Source organism: Phoxinus phoxinus (genome assembly GCF_949152265.1).
Source record: "Phoxinus phoxinus genome assembly, chromosome: 25".
Classification (NCBI taxonomy): Eukaryota; Metazoa; Chordata; class Actinopteri; order Cypriniformes; family Leuciscidae; genus Phoxinus; species Phoxinus phoxinus.
In genome coordinates, this window is record NC_136900.1 from 8,026,193 (window position 1) to 8,052,705 (window position 26,513).

The 26,513-nt window shown below is 36.6% G+C and overlaps 3 protein-coding genes across 4 annotated transcripts in view; all 3 read left to right on the plus strand.

Annotated features, from left to right (window-relative positions):
- Positions 1–7,816, plus strand: part of pparab (peroxisome proliferator-activated receptor alpha b) — a 38,257-nt gene extending 30,441 nt beyond the window's left edge. For both annotated transcript variants that reach the window (XM_079604536.1, XM_079604535.1), the window contains exon 8: positions 898–7,816. In XM_079604536.1, the coding sequence (XP_079460662.1) occupies positions 898–1,142 (245 nt within the window). In that variant the 3' untranslated portion in view covers positions 1,143–7,816. The remainder of the gene's footprint in view (positions 1–897) is intronic.
- A 1,017-nt stretch (positions 7,817–8,833) lies between these two features.
- On the plus strand, positions 8,834–20,297 carry yars2 (tyrosyl-tRNA synthetase 2, mitochondrial). Its single transcript, XM_079603432.1, has 6 exons — positions 8,834–9,418; positions 11,174–11,409; positions 11,545–11,712; positions 12,991–13,146; positions 15,625–15,795; positions 18,916–20,297. The coding sequence occupies exons 1-6, from the start codon at positions 8,876–8,878 to the stop codon at positions 19,073–19,075; spliced, it is 1,434 nt and encodes a 477-aa protein (XP_079459558.1). The 5' UTR covers positions 8,834–8,875; the 3' UTR covers positions 19,076–20,297.
- A 1,457-nt stretch (positions 20,298–21,754) lies between these two features.
- Positions 21,755–25,547, plus strand: cdkn1bb (cyclin dependent kinase inhibitor 1Bb). The gene is made up of 3 exons (XM_079603071.1): positions 21,755–22,580; positions 23,224–23,340; positions 24,346–25,547. The coding sequence occupies exons 1-2, from the start codon at positions 22,148–22,150 to the stop codon at positions 23,331–23,333; spliced, it is 543 nt and encodes a 180-aa protein (XP_079459197.1). The 5' UTR covers positions 21,755–22,147; the 3' UTR covers positions 23,334–23,340; positions 24,346–25,547.
- The last annotated feature ends 966 nt before the right edge of the window (positions 25,548–26,513 follow it).

Below are 26,513 nucleotides of genomic sequence, written 5' to 3' on the forward strand. Positions count from 1 at the left end.
AATTTTCAAGATTTGATTCAGAATCGCTGAAGAGAGTATAAAATTAAAAAACTATATTTGGTGAAGTTTTCAAGAATCGATTCAGAATCGTTAAAGAGAGAATCGAATAAAAAACATTTTTATATTCCCTGAGGTTTTCAAGAATTCAGAATCACTGAAGAGAGAATCGAATTAAAAATGTTATATTTGCTTCTGTTTTTAGGCTATATTCACTGTAGTTATTTAAGAATTCTTAACATACAATCATTTTTATTTATTATTAATTTTGTAATTATTTTAAATATATACAAAGTAATTTTACAAAAATCCGAGTTGGTAAACTCATTAATTAATAAGTAAAAATATGCAGATGAAGAATAATCCATATCAGCTATTACAATTATTGAAAACAATCGACAAGCTTTTTCTAGCCAGTGATTTATTTGAGACTAATTTGTCTTGTGTTTCAGAGGAGAGAATCGAATTAAAAAACGTTATATTTGCTGAAGTTTTCAAGAATTGATTCAGAATCGCTGAAGAGAGAATAAAAATCTTTTTTTTTATATTTGCTGGAAGCTTTTTTAACAATCGCTGAAGACAAAAAGTAATTTATTTGAGACCGATTTGTCTTTTGCTTCAGATCGTTCAGAAAGTTTTCAAGAATCGATTCAGAATCGCTAAGGAGAGATTTGAATAAAAAAAAAAACGTTATATTTGCCGAAGTTTTCAGAACCTATTCAGAATCACTGAAGAGAAAATCAAATAAAAAAACGTTATATTTGCCGAAGTTTTCAATAATTGATTCAGAATCGCTGAAGAGAGAATAAAATATTTTAAAAAATTATATTTGCTGGAAGCTTTTTTAACAATCGCTGAAGAAAAGTGGTTTATTTGGGACTAATGTGTCTTGTGTTTCAGATCGGCCGGGCCTGGTGAACGTCCCGCACATCGAGGGTATGCAGGAGACCATCGTGAACGTGCTTCATCTGCATCTGAGGAGCAACCACCCCGACCACGGCTTCCTCTTCCCCAAACTCCTCCAGAAACTCGTGGACCTTCGGCAGCTGGTGACGGAGCACGCTCAGTTAGTGCAGGAGATCAAGAAGACCGAGGACACGTCCCTGCATCCCTTACTGCAGGAGATTTACAGAGACATGTACTGAGGCCTTCAAAACACATCCACATCCACCACTCCTTCCAGGATTTCTGGAGGAACACGGACACCTGGGCTCTTCATTACCGTCGAGTTAAACAATGGTTTCGGCGGTTGTTGCAATGCCAACCTGTGGTTTTTAGGAACTTTTTCTTGGGAAATTTTATAAAGCGCTTACTGGTCACTTCGGGCCAGAAACTGTGAATAGAAACCGTAAAAATCCAACTTATTCATACAGCAATATCCTTTTTTATACTGACTTTTTATGACACGTACAACTCAGTTTTCAGTAAAACCACCCAAGTGACTTCCACCTACCGTAACTAGTGAATATTACCGTTTTAGGGACTTTGCTTCATTATTAGCGTTATGAACACTTTAATTTTTTTTTTAATTTTTTTTATAACATCAAGCACTGAGTGAATGAAAATGCGTCTCGGAGTTCTTATATCTTGAAGTTTCCAAACTTGACATTTGTAGATGATCATGAAAAACATGAGTTATTTATTGCTTTGTGAGTTCACGCCTGGTTACAACGCGACATTACGGTTCAGTTTGACCGGTGAAGACACTTAGACATCTCCAAGCATCCGTCAGTGCAGCTTTACAGGTTTAGATGATCAATACCTCACGCCGATGCCTTCTGACAGAGCACAGCAGGTACAGTAGTGCTGTTTTACTGTAATCCAGTGTTTCAAGGGCTTGAAGACATCACACACGAGGCCTGTTAGCATTCATACACTACCAGGCAAAAGCTTTTGATCAGTACGATTTTAATGTTTTAAAGGAAGTCTCTTATGGTCACCAAGGCTGCATTTATTTTATTAAAAATACAAAAAAACGGTAATATTGTGAAATATTATTACAATTTAAAACAACTGTTTTCTATGTGAATATATAGTCAATTAATTTATTCCTGTGATCAAAGCTGAATTTTCAGCATCATTACTCCAGTCTTCAGTGTCACATGATCCTTCAGAGATCACTCTAATATGATGATTTGATGATCAAGACATGTATGATTATAATCAATGTTGAAAACACAGTTATTTACATGTTTATTTCAAGATTCTTTGATGAATAGAAAGTTCATTCTGTTCATTTTTTACTTTTAAACACAAGTTTGGGGTCAGTAAGACTTTTTATTGTATTTTTTTGGGGGGAACGAAATAAAATAAATCAATACTTTTATTCATCAAGGATGCATTAAATTGATCAAAAGTTACAGTAAAGACATTTATAATGTTACAAAAGATTATATTTCAAATGAATCCTGTTCTTTTGAACTTTCTATTCATCAAAGAATCCTGAAAAAAAAAGAATTCAATGTTTTCAACATTGATAATAATTAATGTTTTTTAATGATCTGAAGGATTAGATAGACTGATAATTCAGCTTTGATCACAGGAATAAATTACATTTTGTAATATATTCACATAGAAAACATATTTTAAATTGTAATAATATTGAACAATATTGCTGATTTTTTTTTTTTTTGGTGAGCAGAAGAGACTTCTTTTAAAAACATTACAAAATCTTACCGACTTTTGACTGTTAGTGTACTTCAAGCGTAAGCAACACTACGAGTTTCGCCACTAAATGTGTTTTTCTGCTAAACAATTTAATGCAATGTTGGCTTTTATGAAGCAACATGCAATAATCAAGTGAACTATTCCTTGAACATGGGCGTCTGTCAGGCTTGATGCGTTCAAGCAGTTAAATACCATCCGGCATGTGAATGTGACGTCCCTACTCAGGTAAATTAGATGTAATGACTATAAAGTTTGTGAACGGGCCCATTGCTGATAACCGTTTTATAATATATGTGACCCTGGACCACAAAACCAGTCTCGAGTCGCACGGGTATATCTGTGGCAATAGCCAACTATACATTGTATGGGTCAAAATGATAAATTTTTCTTTTATGCCAAAAATCATTAGGATATTAAGTAAAGATCATGTTCCATGAAGATATTTAGTAAATTTCCTACCGTAAATATATCCAAAAAATATTTCTGTGAGTGAATGCAGCACAATCGTGAACATAAATGCACAACTTTAAAGGAGATTTTCTCAATGTTTCCATTTTGCACTCTCAGATTCCAGATTTTCAAATAGTTGTGTCTCGGCCAAATATTGTCCTATCCTAACAAACCACACATCAATGGAAAGCTTATTTATCCAAGTTAATAAAAATTTTTTAATTATCCATAATTTACCCTGTAAATAGTTTTGTGGTCCAGGGTCACATATGGCGGTTGTTAAAGTAAACACTCAATGCAGTCGCCCAGAAATCCCTCTATTTTCTGTATAGATCCACATTTGTTCTCGCTGCGATGCTGTCAGTGTGTTCCTGCATCTCCACACGTGTTTTCATTTCCTTCCTGTATGAATCCGATTCACACACTCGTCTTCCGTCCCTCCAGCAGTCCGTCGCTCTTTCTCAGAGAACCGCAGTGCCTCGTCTCAACTTCACAGTGAAGTCTCATTCTTCAACTACTTTTTCACTTCCCTATATGAACCAGAAAGAAGCTAATAGTGTAAAATATGTCCGTGTTGGGGAAGTTGTTGCATGAGGGTCCGTTCACACTGAAGGCGTTTTTGCATTCCACTGCTTTTCCATTGCTTCTGTATGTAACCCTGCGCTAGACGGATGTGTTTGACTCACACGCTGTTTACTCCTGGTGTTAAGATGTGTTTTGGTGATCGGATCGCAAGTGGACGACACTAAATACAGGAGTAAACGGGTCTAAAACTTTTTGAGTCACTTTCCACACTTCCAGAGGGAGTTGAAAACACATTCGGACGGATTGCTTTCGTAGTGTCAACGCTCATGTGATCGAATGTGTTCAAACCGCCACAAAAGACCGTCTTCTCTCCGTCTACTGATCTACTTGTTGTCTGCGGGTTCGAAGCGCAAAATAACAAAAAAATTTTTTTACCTCCCCCGGAACGCGATTGCATGACATCATAATTGAAGTTATTTGGCTGCTTTTAGTAAAAAAAGTGTTACTGTTACTCCTAATGTTATCTATAAGCTAGTGTGCTCCAAAAAAAAAAGAAAAATATATATAAATGCATTTAGAAGATATAAGACATCACTCTGCACTTCAGATACTCATCAGATTTTCAGTCCAATCAAATAATCTGAATCTGAAGCTCCGCCCCCTACATTATAATTAGACGCTGAAGCTGTCAGTCACTTTTTCACACATTTACTATTTTCTGCATGGTGAAGGTCACATAGTGCGCTATATAGGGGATAGGGAACAATTCAGACGGTGTACATATGCTTTCCATTTGAGCGAATGAAGTTTGGTTTCACGTTAGTGTCACGCGAACCGTCGCAGCTCCGCTCCAGAGACACGACACACAGAGCAGATCATATGATCGAGTCGCCGCAGAACAGAAAGCGTATCGGGCGCATTGATTTTTGCACAGAATGCTGTATTTTTAAAGCGATATGGAGGAAATTAGGAGTGGAAACATTAGAGATCAGGAGGAAACTGCGGCTTTACTGAGCTCAACAGCTCTGGCTGAGCCGTGATATAAACTAAACGCTATTGGCTATCTAGAAAAAGGGGAGGAGCTGTTCGATATGCCCCGCCCTGTCTTCCAGTTTCAGTGGAAATTATGTCAACGCACTGAATAATGCTGCGCGTTTCAAGGCACTTTAATAGCAATTGGGCTGGATTTGTTATGCAAACCTGGCAACCATGGTTCACGCAGTCGACGGCGATTAAACTGCTGGAGGTCATCGAGTCTTTTGGTTGCTAATCGTTCCTCAGCGTGTCGCTTCTCATCTGCATAAAGTTGAACACTCTGCATCAGTCTGAACGGCCTGTGTCACATTCAAGCAATGCCAGCTGGGATGCACTTAAACTGTAACGTTGTGTTTGTAACTGGAAACGCTGAAGCTTTGTTAGCCTGTAAATAGCGGTGGCTTCACCGCGACACTGACGGCCCGCCGCGGCATTGTCTCGACTTTTGATAAATGCGTTTTAACGGCTCCGATGTTATACATGGGTCTAGGTATTATGCACTACCTAGATTATTGTTGATTGACATTTAGTCTTTTTATACTAAAGCAAAGGTATCTTTATTAATATATATATCAGATGTTGTGAAATGAACGAGTTTTATGTAGTGCAATGTAAATATGGGGTAAGATGTGTCATCGAACGACACTTGCATGGGAATTCATGTCATGATTTCCACATTCCTTTTTAATTCCTGCAGCGTGAGGACCTGCACACCTCGACCCCACATGCAATAATAAACATGTTGAATTATGAATCATCTATTTTGGTGATATCCCAACTGCTACCTCTAGTATGGGTTACGGTTATGTCATAATTTGACTTGGTGTGTCAAAATTATGACATATGTCATGGACTCATTTGACTCGGCCCACCAAGCAGCCAAATAGTAGACATAACAATGTCATAGCCACACCCTAGCAACCAGTTACAACACCCTAACAACCACTTTCATTGAAAAAAGGTGAGAGGGATACGTTTGGATCAGAACAACGTAGAGATAAGTGGGTGACCTCTTTTGACTCAGACTGACAAGTAGTCTTTAAATATCTGGAAACTATCTAGCCATGCCTTAGCAACCATTTAGAGCACCCTAGCAACCGTATGGCAGCATGAAGAAGCCAAATCTCAGCACCAGAGTGACATAGAGACACGACGGTTGGCTTTTTTGATTTGGTCAAATATCTAGTCTATTAGTATCACCCTGGTAACTGTCTAGCCACACCCTAGCAACTATTTAGAAGACCCTAGCAACCATATGGCAGCTTGAATAAGCTATATTTCAGCCACCGAAAATCATAGATATATACTGTATGGGTTGACTCTTGATTCGGGCATTCATTATTACATACCAGGTCCTAATTATGACACACTAACTAAAAACTATGACATTCAAATAGTCATATTTACGACACAAATTGTCATTATGACAGTCAAAATGACACAAACTGACAATTATGACATAAAAAGAGGAGATTATGACAGTCATAACTATGACATAGTAAGTCAAAAACAAATTATGACATGAGACAAAAATCATAATTATGAGAAAAAATAGAAATCATGACATTCAGTCAATTATAATTCATAATTATGACAAAGAGTAGAAATTATGACATTCAAAGTAATTTATGACTGCCAACTTATGAAAATAAGTAATAATTATGAAATACATAAAAAAGTCATGACAGAAAGTCTAAATTGACAGTCATATTTATTACATTCAAAGTCATAATTATGAAAAACTCATTACGAATTCACAAAAAAACATTGAAGTTGAAGTAATTTTGACTTTTTATCATTTTTATCATAATAATATCATATCATTGATTTATGTCATAATTAGGACTTGCTGTCACTTACTGTTGATGTCAATTTTGTCTCATAAATATGATTTTGTATGTCATAATTATAAGTTAGTATGTCATAATAAGAACTTTTTATGTCATAATTAATTTACCAAAGCATGATTTTTTTCCTTTCATAGCAGAAATGGACTTCCATACATATGACATAAGTGATGATTTTTGCCATAAAGCAGGATATTGGAAAGGTCTGATCTCATGAAGATGATTTGCTGTAGCTCTCGGGGTGTTCGAGCTCCTCACCTGGTGATGTACTGTACTGTGATCCCTGAGATTCATCTCAGGTAAAGAATAGAGGTACTGATGATATAGATCATCAACTATAACGGCCTGTGACACAAATCCAGACGCACTCCCTGCCGTCACACTGTCAGGACATTTAAGAAAATGAGTCATTAATGCAGTAGAACACGTTTTGTGTGCATCATTGTTTTGTGTATGCCCATGTATTATCATAGCAGTTCATATGATTTTGACATGTAAATGTGATGTTTAAATCAGCCGAATTCATCTTACACTTGTGTTCCTCTGACATTTCTGATTCATTCATCACACTGGAAATGAAAATCAAGTGCATTGCATTGCATATGCGTGCTGTTGTTGTATATTTAAAATGTATGCATACATAAAATTTGCATGACATATTCATACTATTTCTGCAGTATAGTGTTATATTCAGGTGCCTTAGATCCAGATTGTAAGAAACTGCATGACATGGATGAATGAAACTCACTTTACGGCAAAAATCTGTTTTTATTAAGTATCAAATCAAGTGTTATTATAATCTTCAGACAAGTTCACAATATTCCCAAGAAGATTTTTTTTTGTTTTTTTTTGGTCTTGTAATATTTGCTGATTGAGCAAACCTATGCATAAAGTATTACGTTGTTTTCTCTTTTCATTTTTATCCCTTTTTTTCAGATTAAAATGAGATGTTTGATTGTCAGCAATTTTGCTTTTTAAACTAGAGTGCTTGATGTTTTATTGTAGAAGGGATTTTAATAACGTCATATCAGGGAATTGTGTCTCGGTCTTCCCCGTTAGTCGCTGTATCTCAGGGTCACTGCCTCTGACAGCGTATTTCTAATAAATGCTTGATTTTAAGGAGCTGGTTGATGCACAGATCTGTGACTTTATTAGCTGATTATTAATATTAATATACTGCTGCTGTAAAAAGGCCTGTCAGTGGTGATGTTTTTGTTGTACTTTGGCTTAATATAGACAAACGTTTGATAAATGTATATCTAGTCCTGTCTCAAAATAAAATACATCTTTGCAAAACTCAAATGTGGCAACCTATATCTTTAATATACTTTAGTATACTTATATTTAGTATAAGAGTTAAGAAGACCAACCCAATGCTAATTTTCCAAACTTCATAAGGAGACAAGTTGTATAGCGCCTTCCAGTGGTGTAGCCTAAAAAACACGACTTTGATCGCATTACATGAACGTTTGCATACATTGTCATAATTAAGATCCAGATTAATTTCTAATCTAAAATAGTTGTTTACCAAACTGTTTTTGAAATATTTAACTAATTAGTTGCATTTTTCTGTATTATTATTCTTTAATAATTAAAATAAAGGCTACTCAGTACTTTTTTTTTACACAGTCTATCAATACCTATGATCAATACCGATAATACCGCAATGTCACGTGGGTATGTGTTACTTTTCTCAGCGCCGGTCAGTGTGGACCAATCACACTCGTTTCTTATTACATAAATATTTTTTTTAAATCATTATTTATTTTTATTATTTTAATGTCAATCCGTAGAACTAACATATGTAAATTATTGCACTTTTTTGTTTTTTTATTTCGCAATAAAAAATAATAATATATATTTTAACAAAAAGGCCCAGAGAATTGAGTGCGGTTCCAGCGCGCGCCTCCTAGTGCATCTAAATGAAAACAGTTATTAAAGGGATCGTTCAGCAAAAAATGTAAATCCTGTCATTACTCAACCTCAAGTTGTTCCGAGCCTGTACACACACACACACACACACACACACACACACACACACACACACATACACACACACACACACACACACACACACAACCATTGACTTCCATAGTATGGAAAAAATACTGTTGAAGTCAATGAGGCCCATCAACTGTTACTAACATTCTTCAAAATATATTTTTTGTGTTCAACAAAATAAACACATTTATACAGGTTTGGAACAGCGTAAATGACAGAGTTTCATATTTCATTCATATTCATTCATATTTTGGGTGAACTGTCCCTTTAATTGCTACTCTACTCACTTTTTTCTACACTCCCACATCTGTCCACTAGGTGGCGAACGTGTCCGTCAAAAAAAAAAAAAAAACATGGCTGCGTCCATTGCGCGGTCATGCCGCACCGTGTCTAGAGTTAAATCACATATCATATTTGCAAAATCATCTTATTTAAACGCTTTATTCCACTGTTCTTCGTCTACAAGAAGCGGACTCCTCTTATCCCTGCATAACCGAGGACTCCTGAAGGAGTCGTTCCCTGAGCACGCATCTCAAGCCGAGCTCCCGGATCTGCTCCGGTCCGGTCCTCAGACCGTGTACTGTGGTTTCGACCCGACCGCGGACAGCCTGCACGCCGGGAACCTGCTCGCTATCATCGGCCTGATGCACTTCCGATCCGCGGGGCATGAGGTTATCGCGGTGCTCGGCGGAGCCACGGCGCAGATCGGGGACCCGAGCGGGAGGTCAAACGAGAGAGAGCGCCTCTCCCCGGCCACGGTGGAGCAGAACGCCCGCGGCATCATGGAGAGCCTCCACCGGGTCTTCACCCACCACGAGCTGCACTTCTCCCCGGACCCGAGTAAACTAGGCCGGCTGACGGTGCTCAATAACCGCAGCTGGTACAAGGACTGGCAGGTAGTGATGTTTTTATTTTATTTTTTTATTGCGTAATCATAAATCAGTACAAAATAAAATAACAATGAACATGTGGGGAAACAGAGAAAAGGGAAATTAAATAATAATGATGATAAAAAAATAAATACAATTTATATAAAACTTGTTCTATAATACAGGATGTTTTCAAAGTTTTTTTATTGGAGGGGATTTGTTGAAGTGATGACAATAATAACTGTAAATCATAAGCAAATACTTTGCAGTTAGGCTTAAATTTAAGGTATTTTGCTTTGTGAATATGGTATTTACCCATCATACAAAAAAAAAGTTTAATATATCATCTAGATTTTTATTTTCAGAGACCTCAGAGTGGAAAAGAACCTTTCTGACAGAAATATTACACAGCTGATGAAATGCAAGAAGTATGGAAGCTGAAATTTGATGCCAAAATTGTTGAGTGTATGAACCGAAGTAGAATAAGTGTAAAATAGATTATCCCTCCTCTTGGCAAAAAGAGCATAGTGGGGAAATATTACGGTAAAATTGACTTAAATATTTGTTATAAGTGTAATAATGATGAATAATTATTAAATTGACTTATTTTGTTTCATTAGGAGACAGAAATGTGTGTCCATACCTTATGAAATATGACATTTGGGAAAAGTGCAAACCATTTAGGTAGTGATGTTACGTGATGACACTGAAGCTTCAGTACGCAGCGCAATTTCTCATGAAGCGCTTATTGTTTTCAGAGAAACACGTGATCAACTTTCCAGTCACTCGGGAATGTTTGAACCTCAAGTCCATTTAATAATTTTTTTCTTATATTATATTTAAACCTATAGCCTACAGTTATATTACATATATTCTGCTGCTGTATAAACAGTATACAAACCATAAAATAATTAGAACAACATTTTTCTTTCATTATTATAATTAGTATTATTGTAATAGTTAAATTTTATTTACTGCCACACTTTAATAATGTGAATTATATGATCAGAAAACTGAATATTTAGCGTTGTCAGGCTTTTATTTGTGCTTAATGAATGAAACAATGACGCTGCGCACTCGGCTTTAAAGGGACACTCCACTTTTTTTGGAAATAGGCTCATTTTCCATCTCCCCTAGAGTTAAACAGTTTTACCTTTTTCGAATCCATTCAGCCGATCTCCGGGTCTGGCGGTAGCACTTTTAGCATAGCTTAGCATAGATCACTGAATCTGATTAGACCGTTAGCATCTCTCTCACAACTTTTCCACGCAATCTCACAACTTTTAATTTTCCGTCAGATGTACACGATGTAACTACAGAAGAGTCAAGTTTTAAATAGGAAAAATATCAAAACTCTTTGGTAATTTTTTTGAGAGAGATGTTAACAGTCTAATCAGATTCAATGATCTATGCTAAGCTATGCTAAAAGTGCTACCGCCAGACCCGGAGATCGGCTGAATGCATTGTTTGACTCTAGGGGAGATGAAAAATGAGCATATTTCCAAAAAAAGTGGAGTGTTCCTTTAAGGATGCTATAAATTTGACCTGCCACAAGATGGCGCTGTTTTCTTTTCTTTTTCTTCTTTTGTATCAGGATATTATTATTATTATTTTTATTATTATAAAACCATCTCAAATAACAAAGGCATTAATGTTATCATTGTTAAACACATTGACAATAAAACTGAGCAGCATATCGTAAAGAGAAGGCAGTTTTCGACACCGCTGCTGATGCCTCAAATCTTCTCCCGAAACGATCCGTTTCCTCGTTCCTCCTGGCAGGTGCTGGAGTTTTTCTCGGAGGTGGGCCGGTGTTTCCGGATGGGCTCGATGCTCAGCAGACACAGCGTGCAGTCTCGGCTGAAGAGCGCCGAGGGCATGAGCTTCAGCGAGTTCTCCTACCAGCTCTTCCAGGCCTTCGACTTCTACCGCCTTCACCAGATCCACGGCTGCAGGATCCAGATCGGAGGAACCGATCAGCTCGGCAACATCATGAGCGGACACGAGCTCATACACAGGTACATTTTATAATGAAAATGAGTTGATAGTAGCTGTCATTTGCTAAAATTTAAAACGCGTGGTTGTTCTTATTTATGCGAACGTCATAATCTAGCAGAGCCTCTGATGTGTAATGTTGTTCTGTTGTTGTGCAGAAAGACAGGAGAGGAAGTGTTCGGCCTGACGGTTCCTCTCGTCACGACCTCGATGGGAGATAAACTGGGGAAGACGGCCGGCAACGCTGTGTGGCTCAACCCCGATAAAACATCCCCGTTTGAGTTCTACCAATACTTCCTCCGGCTGCCCGATACCAGCGTCGAAGCGTGAGTCTGCAAACACTGAGCTCGGGATAATTCACTGCGAAGGAGAACAACACAAAAAAGTCACTTTATATTACTATGTACTTATATTATTGTATCTAATAATTAATTTCAATGTATTATATTTGATATGGACTTATTGTGTACATACATGTCTCGAGTCGCACGGGTATATCTGTGGCAATAGCCAACTATACATTGTATGGGTCAAAATTATCCCTTTTTCTTTTATGCCAAAAATCATTAGGATATTAAGATTATGTTCCATGAAGATATTTAGTAAATTTCCTACCGTAAATATATAAAACATGTATTTTTGTGAGTGAATGCAGCACAATCGTGAACATAAATACACAACTTTAAAGATTTTCTCAATGTTTCGATTTTTTTTGGCACCCTCAGATTCCAGATTTACAAATAGTTTCTCGACTAAATATTGTCCTATCCTAACAAACCATACATCAATGGAAAGCTTATTTATTCATCTTCAGATGATGTATAAATCTCAATTTTAAAAAATTGACCCATGTGACTGGTTTTGTGACATTGTACTTATTTTTCGATGCAAGTATATGCTTAATATAAAGTGGGACTAATCTTCCTGACCCACACACCTTTGAACAGTGTTATAGGAGTGTAACGATACCCTCAAGTCACGATTCACGATACGATATTATTGCGATACTCCAAAACATATGATAAAAGGTTAACAAAAAATGAACTGTTAATTCAAGTTACATTTGGTCTAAACTAATAGGCTTGGACTTGGTGCTGGAAACCCAAAGCACAGGACAATAGAGACACCAGAATTATTCTGAATATGCTTGCACTCTTTCAATGACTAGATATATTTTAAATAATATTTTAATACCCCATTTTTTACTGGTAACAAGACATTTCTCATTATCAGGACCCACAAATATTCCCTCATTGCATTATTATACATTATATTCAACATTATATATAGTAGTTTAATGGAGTACTGACACTAAAACTCTGAAAACGTGATTTTTTTATTTATTATACAATGATTTTAATTTAGGTGAATTATGCACAATACATATTGTCACTATCCACCATATATATTGTTGCATTTTTGTATTGCGATTTATTGTTACACCCCTAAAGTTATGACTATTTAGCTCCTTCAGCTTGACAGAAACACTTGTTATCCTCCAGGTTTATTGTATTTATATGATATTTGTAATTCAATTTTGACCATGAAAATAGTTTTGAATGCTGGCATGGCACTAAATAAACCAATCTAAATCTATCGTCCAGGTACCTGAAGCTCTTCACGTTCCTGCCGTTAGCTGAGGTGGAGAAGGTGATGGAGCAACAGAGACGGGACCCGGGCAAGCGGACCGCACACAAGCGCCTGGCCGCTGAAGTCACCAAGCTAGTCCACGGGAAAGAGGGCTTAGAAAGTGCTAAAAGGCAAGAGCAGATCCTCACTTCTGATTTCTGCCTGTAAAGTCCACATGATATCAAAATCAAACCTATTTACTTCATGGAGGATATGCGCGTGACGTCACAGTCGGCCGGAGTGACTGCGCTCACACACAAAAACACTGAGCGGCAGCATTTGTTTTCTGCGTGAATGCTGCAAAAAAACACACAAAACACATCGAAAACAGGAAAGAGTTTTCCAGATTGACCGCACAACTACATTTAACAAGAAATCTGAGGTATATTTTTACACCGTGCCGAAAGCTACAGAGCTGCAATTCACAGACATAACTGGACATGGTGTATTTGCAGTTATCATTTTATGTCAATATGCTGAATTTAGGGTTAAAATCATACCCTATATATAGTATTGTTATATATTGTTTCGACAACTCATCAATTCAATATTTGCCATCGTATATTCTGCATAATTGGACGTATTTAGATAAACACTGACACAAAGCTATACAAGTTTTAGGGCTGGACGACATGACGATATGCATGACATTGATATGAGTGATCACTCGGATTTAGACCTTATATTGTATTCATATAAAGCATTCACAGGAAAATTTGCTTTGTATTTCCCGGCGTTGAAATCAGGCACATATAAATGTCAGGAAACACGATCCTGGCTGCATGTCAATATCCATGGATCACTGGATCTTTGGTAAGTTGTTAGGAACACTATATAGAGTCCAGCCTTTAGTTTAAACTGATAATCATTTGTTTTACTGGCCCCTGTTAACTCCAGTCACGCAGCAGGTCTTCTGCCTCTCAGTCCGGCTGAGGGAGTGTGATCCGCCGGTAATGTGACGTCAATGCAAATCCTCTATTCATGCACATTCCTGTTCCAGTTTTGCATGATTCTTTACTATGATTCATCAACATATTTAAATGAACTTGCTTTGCTTCAGATGCAACTTTTCTTTTTTTGGCTTCTTTGTTTGTTTCATTGATCCAATCAATTCCAGATGCATAAAATCAATTCCTTTTAGTCTCATTGTTTGTTCTATAAATGCTTCATTAATGTTACTTATATATATTTTTGCATGCATTGCTTCATTAATGTTACTTATATATATTTGTGCATGCATTGCTTCATTAATGTTACTTATGTATATTTGTGCATGCATTGCTTCATTAATGTTACTTATATATATTTGTGCATGCATTGCTTCATTAATGTTACTTATATATATTTGTGCATGCAATGCTTTATTAATGTTACTTATATATATTTGTGCATGCAATGCTTCATTAATGTTACTTATATATATTTGTGCATGCAATGCTTCATTAATGTTACTTATATATATTTGTGCATGCATTGCTTCATTAATGTTACTTATATATATTTGTGCATGCATTGCTTCATTAATGTTACTTATATATATTTGTGCATGCAATGCTTCATTAATGTTACTTATATATATTTGTGCATGCATTGCTTCATTAATGTTACTTATATATATTTGTGCATGCAATGCTTCATTAATGTTACTTATATATATTTGTGCATGCATTGCTTCATTAATGTTACTTATATATATTTGTGCATGCATTGCTTCATTAATGTTACTTATATATATTTGTGCATGCAATGCTTCATTAATGTTACTTATATATATTTGTGCATGCAATGCTTCATTAATGTTACTTATATATATTTGTGCATGCATTGCTTCATTAATGTTACTTATATATATTTGTGCATGCAATGCTTCATTAATGTTACTTATATATATTTGTGCATGCATTGCTTCATTAATGTTACTTATATATATTTGTGCATGCATTGCTTCATTAATGTTACTTATATATATTTGTGCATGCAATGCTTCATTAATGTTACTTATATATATTTGTGCATGCAATGCTTCATTAATGTTACTTATATATATTTGTGCATGCATTGCTTCATTAATGTTACTTATATATATTTGTGCATGCAATGCTTCATTAATGTTACTTATATATATTTGTGCATGCAATGCTTCATTAATGTTACTTATATATATTTGTGCATGCATTGCTTCATTAATGTTACTTATATATATTTGTGCATGCAATGCTTCATTAATGTTACTTATATATATTTGTGCATGCAATGCTTTATTAATGTTACTTATATATATTTGTGCATGCATTGCTTCAATGTTACTTATATATATTTGTGCATGCATTGCTTCATTAATGTTACTTATATATATTTGTGCATGCATTGCTTCATTAATGTTACTTATATATGTTTTTGCATGCAATGCTTCATTAATGTTACTTATATATGTTTTTGCATGCAATGCTTCATTAATGTTACTTATATATGTTTTTGCATGCATTGCTTCATTAATGTTACTTATATATATTCTTGCATGCATTGCTTCATTAATGTTACTTATATATATATATATTTGCATGCATTGCTTCATTAATGTTACTTCTATATTGCATGCACACACACAGGTGCACCAATGCTCTGTACCACAGCAGTATTCAGGCGCTGGAGCAGATGAGTGACACTGAACTCCAGCAGCTTTTCCGAGAGGCTCCGTTCCATGAGCTGTTCCTGGATCCTGGGTCGACGGTGCTGGACGCCTGCAGACGGGCACAAGCCATTCCCGAGGGACCGCGAGGGTGAGAGAATCTTACTAATAATGTTTTGTAATGTTCAGTTTAAAAGTAACACATGCTCTTGACACACTTAGATACATTGTTCCTTTTTAGTCAAGAGTGACACTTTTAATTAGAATCTCGATTCAAACACCCACGCGATCTCATTCCTAAATGACATTGATTCGACTCTATTAAACCTTTGACAAAATCACACGGGAACATTCAGATCTGTGTTCTGAGCCAGAGAGAGCCGTTGTCATGTTTACGTATTAAACAGCTTCACAAACTGTCTTTTCAACCACACAGTCTCGTCATTTCTGTGTTACAAATATTCATATTATCACAGAACTTCTGGGATAAAAGTTTTTAGTTTGGATATAAACACTGATGTCTGTGGAAGTGATCAAAATAGAGCAAATCACCTTTTGAAAGTAACATGGCACTTTAAATAAAGATTGTATCAATTACATCATTACACCAGTAGGTGGCGACAAGAGACTGTTAAACATTTATTCATTGAATCATTCATTCAAGAGATTTGGTAAAAAACACTGATTAAAGGAAAATTCCGGTATTTAACACCTTGAGTCTATATTGTAGTTTGTTTTGGATGAACAAGAGTGGTGGACAACATTTTTTTGACAATGGTTCCTCTCTCGAGTTTTTTACTATAAAAGAATTGGCCATGGACCCATTTAACATTGGAGTCAATGGGCATGTCTGAAAATGTCATTAAAACAACCTTTAACATTAGTTTTCAAAACTGTGCAACTCACCGAGTGATTAGTGATGTTAGTTGATGTTCCAGAAACAAAAAGTGTTGCGAAATACAGTTTCTGTCGTGTTTTATTCGTCATTTTGTAAAATCCCATTGAATTCTGTTAAAGGACTGAGTGCTCCTTAATATAAATGCGCTACCCGAAACGGAAAGGGGGCTGTTTACATTGGTTGATGTAATCTTTTTGCTCGCTTCCGTTTCTCATAAGGCTAGCGAGCAGAGCAACTGTGCTCCGGGAGAGTAAGCGAAATAAACAAACAAAACCTTGAAAATATTGAAAGACGTGACCACTGACCAATGCAATATGAAGTTGAACTCGACTGTGACCGTGAGTGTCCCGCGAGACATAAACATCGGTTATCGCCATCAAGTGGTCGGGAGTGTGCTAACGCTTCAGATTCAAATATTGAGCGGAAGTTACACGATTGTGAAGTGTCTGAGAGAGAGAGAGAGAACCATTGTCAAAAAAATGTTGTCCTTCACTCTTGTTCATCCAAAACAAACTACAATATAGACTCAAGGTGTTAAATACCGGAATTTTCCTTTAATACAGTATCGATTCAAAGTATTTATGAGTGAGTCATTGAATCGTTCACTCAGCCTGATTAAAAAAAAAAAATCATTCATATTCATTAGTTTTGTCAAAACCTCTAATAAATTACGTTTTGCCGAATCGGTCCTATTAACGACAGTCAAGAAGAACGAGCCGATCGCCCCGAACTTCTTTCTTAAGCATGACTTGTGCAAGATGTTTCAGTTTTTTATTTTATACCTCCGTTACATTTCAGATGTGATTATTATAACCGTGTTATTTCTCCATTACAACACTGACCTACATCTTTCAGAGAGCAGTTGTTGGAAAAATGGGTAGCACTTTATTTTACAGTCCTTTTCCCCATGTACATACCATGTAATTGCAATAACTGGGTAATAACTAGGTACTAACCCTGAAACCACCCCTAAACCTAACCGTAACCCAAGGCCGTCCATAAGGGGGATAAAGGGGAACGTTTTCTGGGGCCCAGCCGCTAGGGGGGCCCATGCAGTCCAGCAATAATTATGTTCATCCTAAATATAAGCAAAGGTTACCATATTTTCTTTTGAACCAAAATAGCACCATTAATTGTTGAAAGTGAGAAAAAATGCATTTTATTTAATGTTGCTTGAGTAAAACGTAGCCTGTGTCATAATCAAACACTCCTTTACTGAAAATGGTCTGAGTAGGCTATTTTTTGTACATAATATCGCGAGCGGGCGCAGGCGCCGTGAGCGCTGAGCGAGCAGGAACGAGTAGTGAGTTGTCGTCGAAAAAGATGGATAAAGCAAAAAAGCTGGCGGGGGCTAAAAATAGAAAAAGAAAGAGGGAAAAGGAGATGGTATGTCAATTGATGCGACAGCAGCTAAATAAGTGGATGGTGAAAGGCAACAGGTAGGATTTAAAGTGACGTCCAGGCATGTAGGCTACTGGCCACCGGGACTACCGGGAGATTCCCAGTTGGCCGACATGCTTTTTGGGCCGATACATCTCTTGTTCTTTTTTTCTTAACGGCCCATAAAACTCATACATTTTGTTTTGCTGAATCGGCGGCGCTAGGTTAGTGCCGGTGTAATGCATTGGTCAAAAAAAGTTTGACCAATATTTTTTTTCTCTCTCAGTTAAATGTATGAGAGAGAGCGAGAGAGCGAGAGCGCACACGCATGATATGAGTAGCCTAGCAGATATGGGGAGGGCCCTTTCACTGGACCTTTTCAGGGGCCCAGTCCTTTCTGTGGGCGGGCCTGCCGTAACCCCTGTATTTACCTTATATTACCCAGTACTTTCATTCATAGGTATTTACATATAAGTGCACGTACTGTAAAATAAAATGCAAACAAAAAATGCTGAGAACTCCACAAAAGGTTGTGGTTGTACTGCGGAGGAATCGTGTTAAAAATACTTTAGCCAGTGATTCTGAGGGAAACCAGCATTACATAGACTTCCAAAATCAGAGGAATTGAAGCGTGAAAAGCAGCGTGTCCTTGGCATAGTGATGATCTCTTTCTGGCCTTATAACTGAGTTCAGCCTCACTTTATGTAAATGCATGACATTGTAACGTAGCTACGTTGCTAAAGTAAAGGCAGGACTGCAAGCGAGGCGTTTCAGGGGTTTTCTGTTGCAGAGATTCACTGCCGTTGAGCTTCAGGAACGTGCACTGCTATATTAGACAATAAGGGAGAGGTAAAAGTGCATAATGGTTCCTTTTAAGAAAAAAAAATGAAGCATTTTTTGGTCCATATTTTAAGACCCAAATCTACATTTATTTTGAAATTGCATTGGTGCCTTTTTGCGTCATATAATTGACTAGTTAACTCTCTTGCCTAGGTATCAGATGATCCAGGATGGTGGAGTTTGGATCAACCACCAGAGGGCAGCAAACCCAGAGCAAGTTCTGGTTCTGGGTCAGCACATTCTCTCTAATGGACTCAGCCTGATCCGAGTGGGCAAGAGAAACTTTTACATCCTAAAGTGGCTTAGTATGTGAATCTCCAACTCGGATATACACCGGTTTGCATTCAAAATCAACAGTGTGTGCAATTGTGGAGCCTGTATGTAACAAGAACGGTCCTGCAATCCCGGCGCTCGCCAGCAGTGGTCGCTAGAGGATCTGTTTCGGGTTCAGGACCGTAACCTGTGCTCCGTCTACTTGAACTGATCAAAGACTTGGAAATTATACATTGAATTGAATTGTGCTGTTGAGAAACCCCATATGAACGTCTGTGGAATATATCAAAGACATGAGAACAGACTCTGCCTTGTTTGTGCCTGTTTTATTTGGACAAATTACACGTTTTGATGTGTGAATACGCTCTTGATTTTAAATCACACTGGAAAACTGGGTTCTGTTCAACTCTTTAATTAAGTGATATTTTAACACTTTTTTTTTTCTTTCTTTTTTTCAGTTGAGCTTCTGAGGTGAAACTTACATGTTGCAATATGATGTTATATAGATCCGGTTTATTTTTAAAGCACATTTAAAAGCAACAAATGTACTGAAATGATGTACAATAAATTCATAAAAATGCAATAAATATAAATTATGCCGAATTAAACCCGTTCACAACAAGAGCGATAACTGTATTAGTGTCCACACACACTCGCGATAACGTTTTGTTTATTATACGCGCACTGCAGTTTCGCCGTCTGTCGCTTTAAATGCTCGAGCTCTTTAACCCCTTAACTGTCACACTTTTTATTTATTGCCTTTTTTTTTCACATCACATATTTTAGTTATTATAAATTAGGTATCATTTGAAAGCTTACAAACTCAAAAGTCATCCCGTGAAAACCATTTTGAAATTGGATGTTGCTTTGCCATGGAAACGGTATTTAAAATTATTTTAGCGGGCGGCTCCTCTAGTGGTCAGGTTTTGTATTACAATTTATTTTAGCTACTTTATAATCAAACCTTTTCTAATCTTGACAAAACGCATATCGTCGGAAAGGTCTGAGTCTCAAGGTTCCATATTTGGTGATACTTTTGTGATTTGAAGTGATATTTAGACAGAAATGTATTTTGTTACAGGAGAATGCAAGAATCTTTTTTGTACAACGCCTAAAAAAATTGCATAGGAACTTCACTTTTTATGATATCAACTTCAAATTTAGAACAAAACTTGGTTAGATTTGTGTTTAAAAAAAGTTTTTATAGTAAAAATTATTGTAAAATATATATTTTATATAAAATAAAAAAATGTTTAGTAGCCTACACTGCATTTGATTTACAGTAAATTTTAACTTCCATAACTTTTTCATACTTTAATTTTTGAAGTGCTTTCACTTTACAAAAATCTGCTGAGTGTCTATCCAAGCTCGTGATGCGTTTGTTTGCTGGATGCTCGTGTGTGTGTGTGTGTGTGTTAGGGACGCTCTGAAGGGAGGGCGGGATCTTATGCTTTCAAAGCTAGCTCGCTCTGAAAATTGCCTATCCTTCCTTTAAGACTATATTTTATTACAGAAATACTCTGGTAGGTGATCTGTGGAACAACATTTTATTGAGCTTTCTTAAATTTGGGTGTGTTGACGAGATGAGATGCTCATCATCAACCGTGAGTAAAGTTGTCAGATTAGAAACAGTCACAGAAGCCAAAGACCAGTTAAAACGGTTCATGACACGCCTCACGTGACGCATAGACTCGAGTGTGAGTCTCAGTTCTTGTCAGGGTGATTGTGAGGTCTAATCAGGGCAGTGTTGTTGTTCCTGGAAATGTTTTGCCAATTGCAGCTTCTCACTACTTGAAACAACTTATTGTGAATCTCTTGTTGTACTTCCCCATTTTTTTTTTTAGTGTCTCAAATTTAAACATCACCTTCAGAGACTAACACATTACAGTTAATGACATTAAACACAATTTATTCATAGAAACTGATATGTTTGGTCACATTAGAAGTATTAGACTTTCTTAGGAATTTCTTAAACATGTATTAATACCTTTTAGATGTAATATATCTTATTTGAACATTGGGTTTTTCCTTATAGGATTTCAATGACAATATTGATAAAACCTCAATAGGCAGTGACTCCATTCCACTGATAATCAATCTCAGATTTGTTTTAACTAGTTTTACAGTACAGTTTAGTCAAGGAACTAGATTTAAACTCTGCCTTCCCTCGTTGTTATGTTTATTTTCTTATTTATCATCTTTTAATGATTGTTTGATTCATTTAAGGAGGAAACATTTTCGTACGTTTCCTGATAAAGCTGTTATACAAACTTTTAGTTTCGGTTTCCCTGGGAATTTTAAGCATTTGCACAAGATTCCATTGTTCTTCTCTTTTTTTTAAAACTGTTACAGAACTTGACATTCAACGTCATAAGCCGTTCGATAGTGATTCACAAATGAATCGTTTGTTTTGAACTGGACATTTTAAATGATTCAGTCGAATCAATGCGCGCAGCATTTGTGAATCACTCGACTGTATGAAAACTTAATTTGGAAGCAAGTAAACCAACATTTCCTATGCGTTTTTTTTTTTTTTTTTTTGAGCTAGCAACACATTCATTAAACAGCAGAAAGTTATTCGAAAACAAACTTACGAAAACGTTCAATGCCGCGCGGCGAATTCTGCAGAACAGCGAATCATTTAGTGAGCCGGTTCAAAAACAAAGCATTCGAACGAACCGACTTGTTCATTAAAACGACTCGGAGGCTCGTCTAGGCTAGGGTGTTTGTTGATCTTCTTTCTCTCGGACTGTGAGTGGGGGATGTGCGTTTGAGAGAAGGCGGATCTCTGAGGCACCAATCCACGGCGTTCCTTTGGTGGTTTAAAGAGCTCTTTGTGTCAATCACGCGTTTTTTTTCGTTCTCTAGCCCCCTTCATCGCCATATTGGGCGCAGAAAAGCCTCGCCTTGTTATTTCTCTTCCCCTCTTTTACTACGACGCGCAGTTGACAGGAGTGGCCATCGAGAACGCCTGCTTTTGTTTTGATGATCGTCGCTTGTCCGTGTTTCTCGCTCATGCGGCGCAACCGGGGCGAGTTTAGCCTTAACGCCCGTCGCTTTGGATCGCGTTGACGCTTTATAACAGCTGTTGGCTTTGCGTTTTCGACTCGAAATGTCTAACGTTCGCTTGTCTAACGGCAGCCCGACGCTGGAGCGAATGGAGGCGCGAGTGTCCGATCAACCCAAACCATCGGCGTGTCGGAACCTGTTCGGTCCGGTGGACCATGAAGAGTTAAAGAAGGATTTCCAGCGGCAGTTGAAGGCGATGGAGGACGCGTCGACGGACGCGTGGAACTTCGACTTCTCCGCGCACACGCCGCGCGCCGACGGCAGATTCCAGTGGGAAGCGTTGGATATTCGCTCGGTTCCCGGTTTCTACAGCAGATCCGAGCGAGGGAAGGGCTCCAGTCTTCATGTGTGCTCCTCTGGGAATAATAACGACAATAATGTGGATGTTAACGGGAATCACGAGTGTCGGGTAACGGAGGAGCGCGAGGAGACGCCCGAGACACCCCGAGAGCCGCGGAAAAGACCCTCGTGTCTCGGTATGCGCGTTCACCGTCTCTCTCTTAAATTATCTCATTTATCTCATTTATCAATATAAATTCAGCAGTAGCCTATGTATAATCACGATAATTCCGGATTTTCAAAATATTGCTAGTGTGTATATATGTGTGTATATATATATATATATATATATATATATATATATATATATATATATATATATATATATATATGAGTAGCGCATCTTTATTTTCACTTTGCTCTATCTATCTATCTATCTATCTATCTATCTATCTATCTATCTATCTATCTATCTATCTATCTATCTATCTATCCGAATTTTCACTTTGCATAATGAATCTATCTGTCTGTCTATCTTCAAGCCTTTCACACTTTCATGTAATTTGCATTTTAACTAATGTCTGTGAAGCCCAACGTCTGTTAAATGTAGATGTAGGCTAAATGTTTGCATTTATTTTAAATGGGCAAGACCAGTTATGATACACAACAACATTATGCATAATTGTGAGCTTTTACAATCATGCACAGATAAAATAAGCTCTCCACTTAAAATGAATGTCAGATTGGCAGATACAAGACATGTTTTTTTTACACTGTTTCTCAGTATTGTATTTGTTTTTAACCGATGTGAGATTACAAATGCATGTTTTGATTCATCAGACTCATCGTGTCAAAGCAAACACTCTCACATCTGTGTGGATGAAGTGACCCGAACGCCCAGAAAACCCAAAAAGCCCAGAAAACACCCCAACCCGACGACACACACATAAACACAAGGTAAGCACGACTCCTTATCATTTTGCATCTTATCATTTGAGTAATTTCACACAGAAGAGCGTGTTTTTTCAGTTTGCACATGAAAAAAATCGAATAGTATGTCAAAAAACGTTAAGTTAATCATATAGGATTAGTACTCATGTTATCTGATATGTTAGGGTTTTATTTAAAGCATCATGTAAGTGCATGAAAGGGTTAATACGGTGCATTTACTACGAGAGCTCGAGTTTCCTTCAGAGTGAAAACATTTTACACGTCAGCAGTGTGTTCACTCGCGAGTGTGTTCACACCTGAACGACGTTTATTATTATTACATGCATATGCATTTATTATACCCGTGCAATACTGAGCGCATTGTAATGCTCCTCTTCAGAATTGCATGTAAACATGATTAAATGTTCACATGCAATGTAATAATGTAAATGCAACGTGTGTTAAAGGTCTAGATGGAGTCCAGAAATCTGATGTAACCGTAGGATGATGTTACCTCAGTTGCTCATGTGAGGAAACGTCCTGCCAAATCAATAATATGTCACCGGGCTGCTAGTCAATGAGCAAATAACAGTCGTCGCGGCACATTTGTAAAGTCATAACATTAGCAATGAAGAGTGTTTTGCTTTGGTGGGACTCGAAACGTGTCATGAGCTCATTTTCCAGTGTTTTTTTAATTCTTCTTTTTTTTAAAATTTTTCCTAAGTTTCATTCAGTTTTTTGCGGGTTATAGTCTGGTTTGTGGTGCAGTCGACTCAAATATTCAGTCGACAATTGCCACCATTGTAAACGTTTACAATATCGCCTTAGTACGTTAAAGTGCAGAAAATAAATTTGGGTGAAGAGCCAAAAAAAAAAAAAGACCTAAAAATGGAAAGTTGCGTAATCTTTATTGAAAATGCATTTGCGCGGAGGAAATGTGCAATGTTTTTCTTTTAATTTTAGAGTATGCATGAAGATGTTTCTGAACAATAATGTGCGTTGTGAAATTAATTCTCTGATGTTTCCTGACAGGGCTGAAGATGTCCGTCTGCGGTTTGATGACCTCAGTGCTTGATGAACGAAAGATTTTTTTTTTTTTTTTTGGGTGGAGAAAGTGAAAATCAAACATATCAACTCTAAGAGTGTTCAAGCACTGAAACAGAAACACTAAAAGTTCTGGCACTCAAGAAAAAAAAAAAAAGCGTCTGCGTCTGAGCGCAGTGTATGTAGCAGTGTGCAATTAGGTTTAATTTCCTTTTTTGCTCATTTTTTTTTTCTTACTACCTGTGTATATAAATATATATTTGTTATTTTTCATATGTAGCACATAATTAGTATTATGTTTGAAAAATCTATTTTTTTTTTTTTTGGAGGTGTGTTTGGTTTGACTTGAAGAGCCACCATTGCCGTGTGTAGATTATTTCCGAAATGCTGTTCATTATTTTACGTTTTAAAGACGGTGTGCCTGTTTTCATATTGGTGGTGTAAAAAAAAAAAAATCTTTTTCAGATGAGGTACACAAAAAATACCAGTTCTTTTGAATGGATCCGGTTGGATCTGAACATCTCAGCCTGTTTTTTTTTATGTTTTTTTTTTTTTTAAGGTGATGTAAAAGTTCAAACTCTGAGGTCAAACCTTCGTAGCATCGACCAGTATTACTATCAGGCACTTCCATGGAGGAGAAACATCTCTCACCCTCTTAAATTATTTCTTTGTAAGATGTTTCTCGATCATCTATAATTTGCGTGAAATTTTCTACTGATATTTTTTTGACTTTGACTCGATCACCCTTGATTTTGCCTAGTTTTTTCACCGCCGCACCAAACCGAATGCATCTAAAAACACTCTACACATAGATTCTGTGGTGAAACCTGATGCAGAACTGTATTTATAGAGAAAGCAAATATTAATATTTGAACGATTTACACTGCCTGTGTATTTGTGTACATAACTTTGTAAAAACACTGAGAAAATTAAAACTAACTTATTTATATCAAGCTTTTTTTTTCGAAATTTAAATGGTTTTTGGTCAAGGTTTGAGTCATTATTTTTGTAAATGCTGATTTTTTTTTTTTTTTTTTTGGTAGCTTCCTTTCGTTTTTTTATTTGGTTGTAATATTATTTTAACAAATTGTAAGGTTGCAAACTGAGCCTGATTAAAATATTTGATAAGTGCTTTTTTGTTATGTGTGGTTATACAATGTGCTGCAATCAATTAAAAGAGAATTAAATTATTTCAACCCACATCTGTCTTATTTGAACATTATATAATATTCTGTCAAAATGCAACCGGTGTGGTGAATTAAATACAGAAATTGTTTTTTTAATTTCTACCTGAAGTTATATCAGGGAGGAAGTAAATTCTATATTAGTCCTCAATTTAGGTTTGTAGAAATTAAAGCGTTAATATAAAACTTTAATTAAACCTATTTAACTTTCTGATACTGGTGTTCACAGTCATAATTAGGTTGCATTTTCACGGTTTTATCATTGCTTTTGTTGTTAGGTTTAGTAACCAGATTATTTATATAAGATACACTTTAAAAAAGTGATCAGAGATCAACTTCATGTGTAATAATAAAAATAAAATGTTTGTGAACTTGACAATTCCACATAACTTAATTTTTTCAATTACACTTTGTTTATTTACTTAATAATTTTAGGTTTCCTCATTTTTTACAGTGTGTTTAGACAGTATCTACTGGATTATTTACTTCGATGTTACAAGTAAAGCAAATTCACTTTAAAAGCGTGGCTTACTTCAGTGTTATAATGTTGAGGTAAAATATACTTGAAAACAGAGTATTGCAAAATAAACTTAAAGTAGAAATTACTCAAAGAAGATCATTTGCTGATGTTTTTTTCAGTGAATGTGCATTTAAAGCTTGAGCAGGCAAACAAAAAAATATGCTTTTTTTTTTTTTTAGCTGTAACAATGCACAATGTTATAACCTTCCTTAATGCTAAAGAGAGAGAAAAATAGTATTTTTAGCCATTCCAGAGACCAAAACACTCCTTTAGTTATGCAAGAAGCTAGTGAACTAAAATGATTTGACATCCTCGCCCTGCGTGACCTTTCTTGACTAGGTTTGGCAAGCAGGCGCTCGTGTCATTTACCCGTGTGAGTGAAACACACACACATGCCAATGGTTAGTCACAGCGCTGACTCAAACACACACTGACAGTGGGAGTGGCGAGAG

Excerpts from the sequence above, each read along its gene's own strand:
- cdkn1bb (XM_079603071.1), top strand. The coding sequence starts at position 22,148 with ATGTCTAACGTTCGCTTGTCTAACGGCAGCCCGACGCTGGAGCGAATG. Across the intron at positions 22,581-23,223 it reads GAAAAGACCCTCGTGTCTCG|ACTCATCGTGTCAAAGCAAA; the intron begins GTATGCGCGTTC and ends TTGATTCATCAG.
- yars2 (XM_079603432.1), top strand. The coding sequence starts at position 8,876 with ATGGCTGCGTCCATTGCGCGGTCATGCCGCACCGTGTCTAGAGTTAAA. Across the intron at positions 9,419-11,173 it reads GCTGGTACAAGGACTGGCAG|GTGCTGGAGTTTTTCTCGGA; the intron begins GTAGTGATGTTT and ends TCCTCCTGGCAG. Across the intron at positions 15,796-18,915 it reads ATTCCCGAGGGACCGCGAGG|GTATCAGATGATCCAGGATG; the intron begins GTGAGAGAATCT and ends TCTCTTGCCTAG.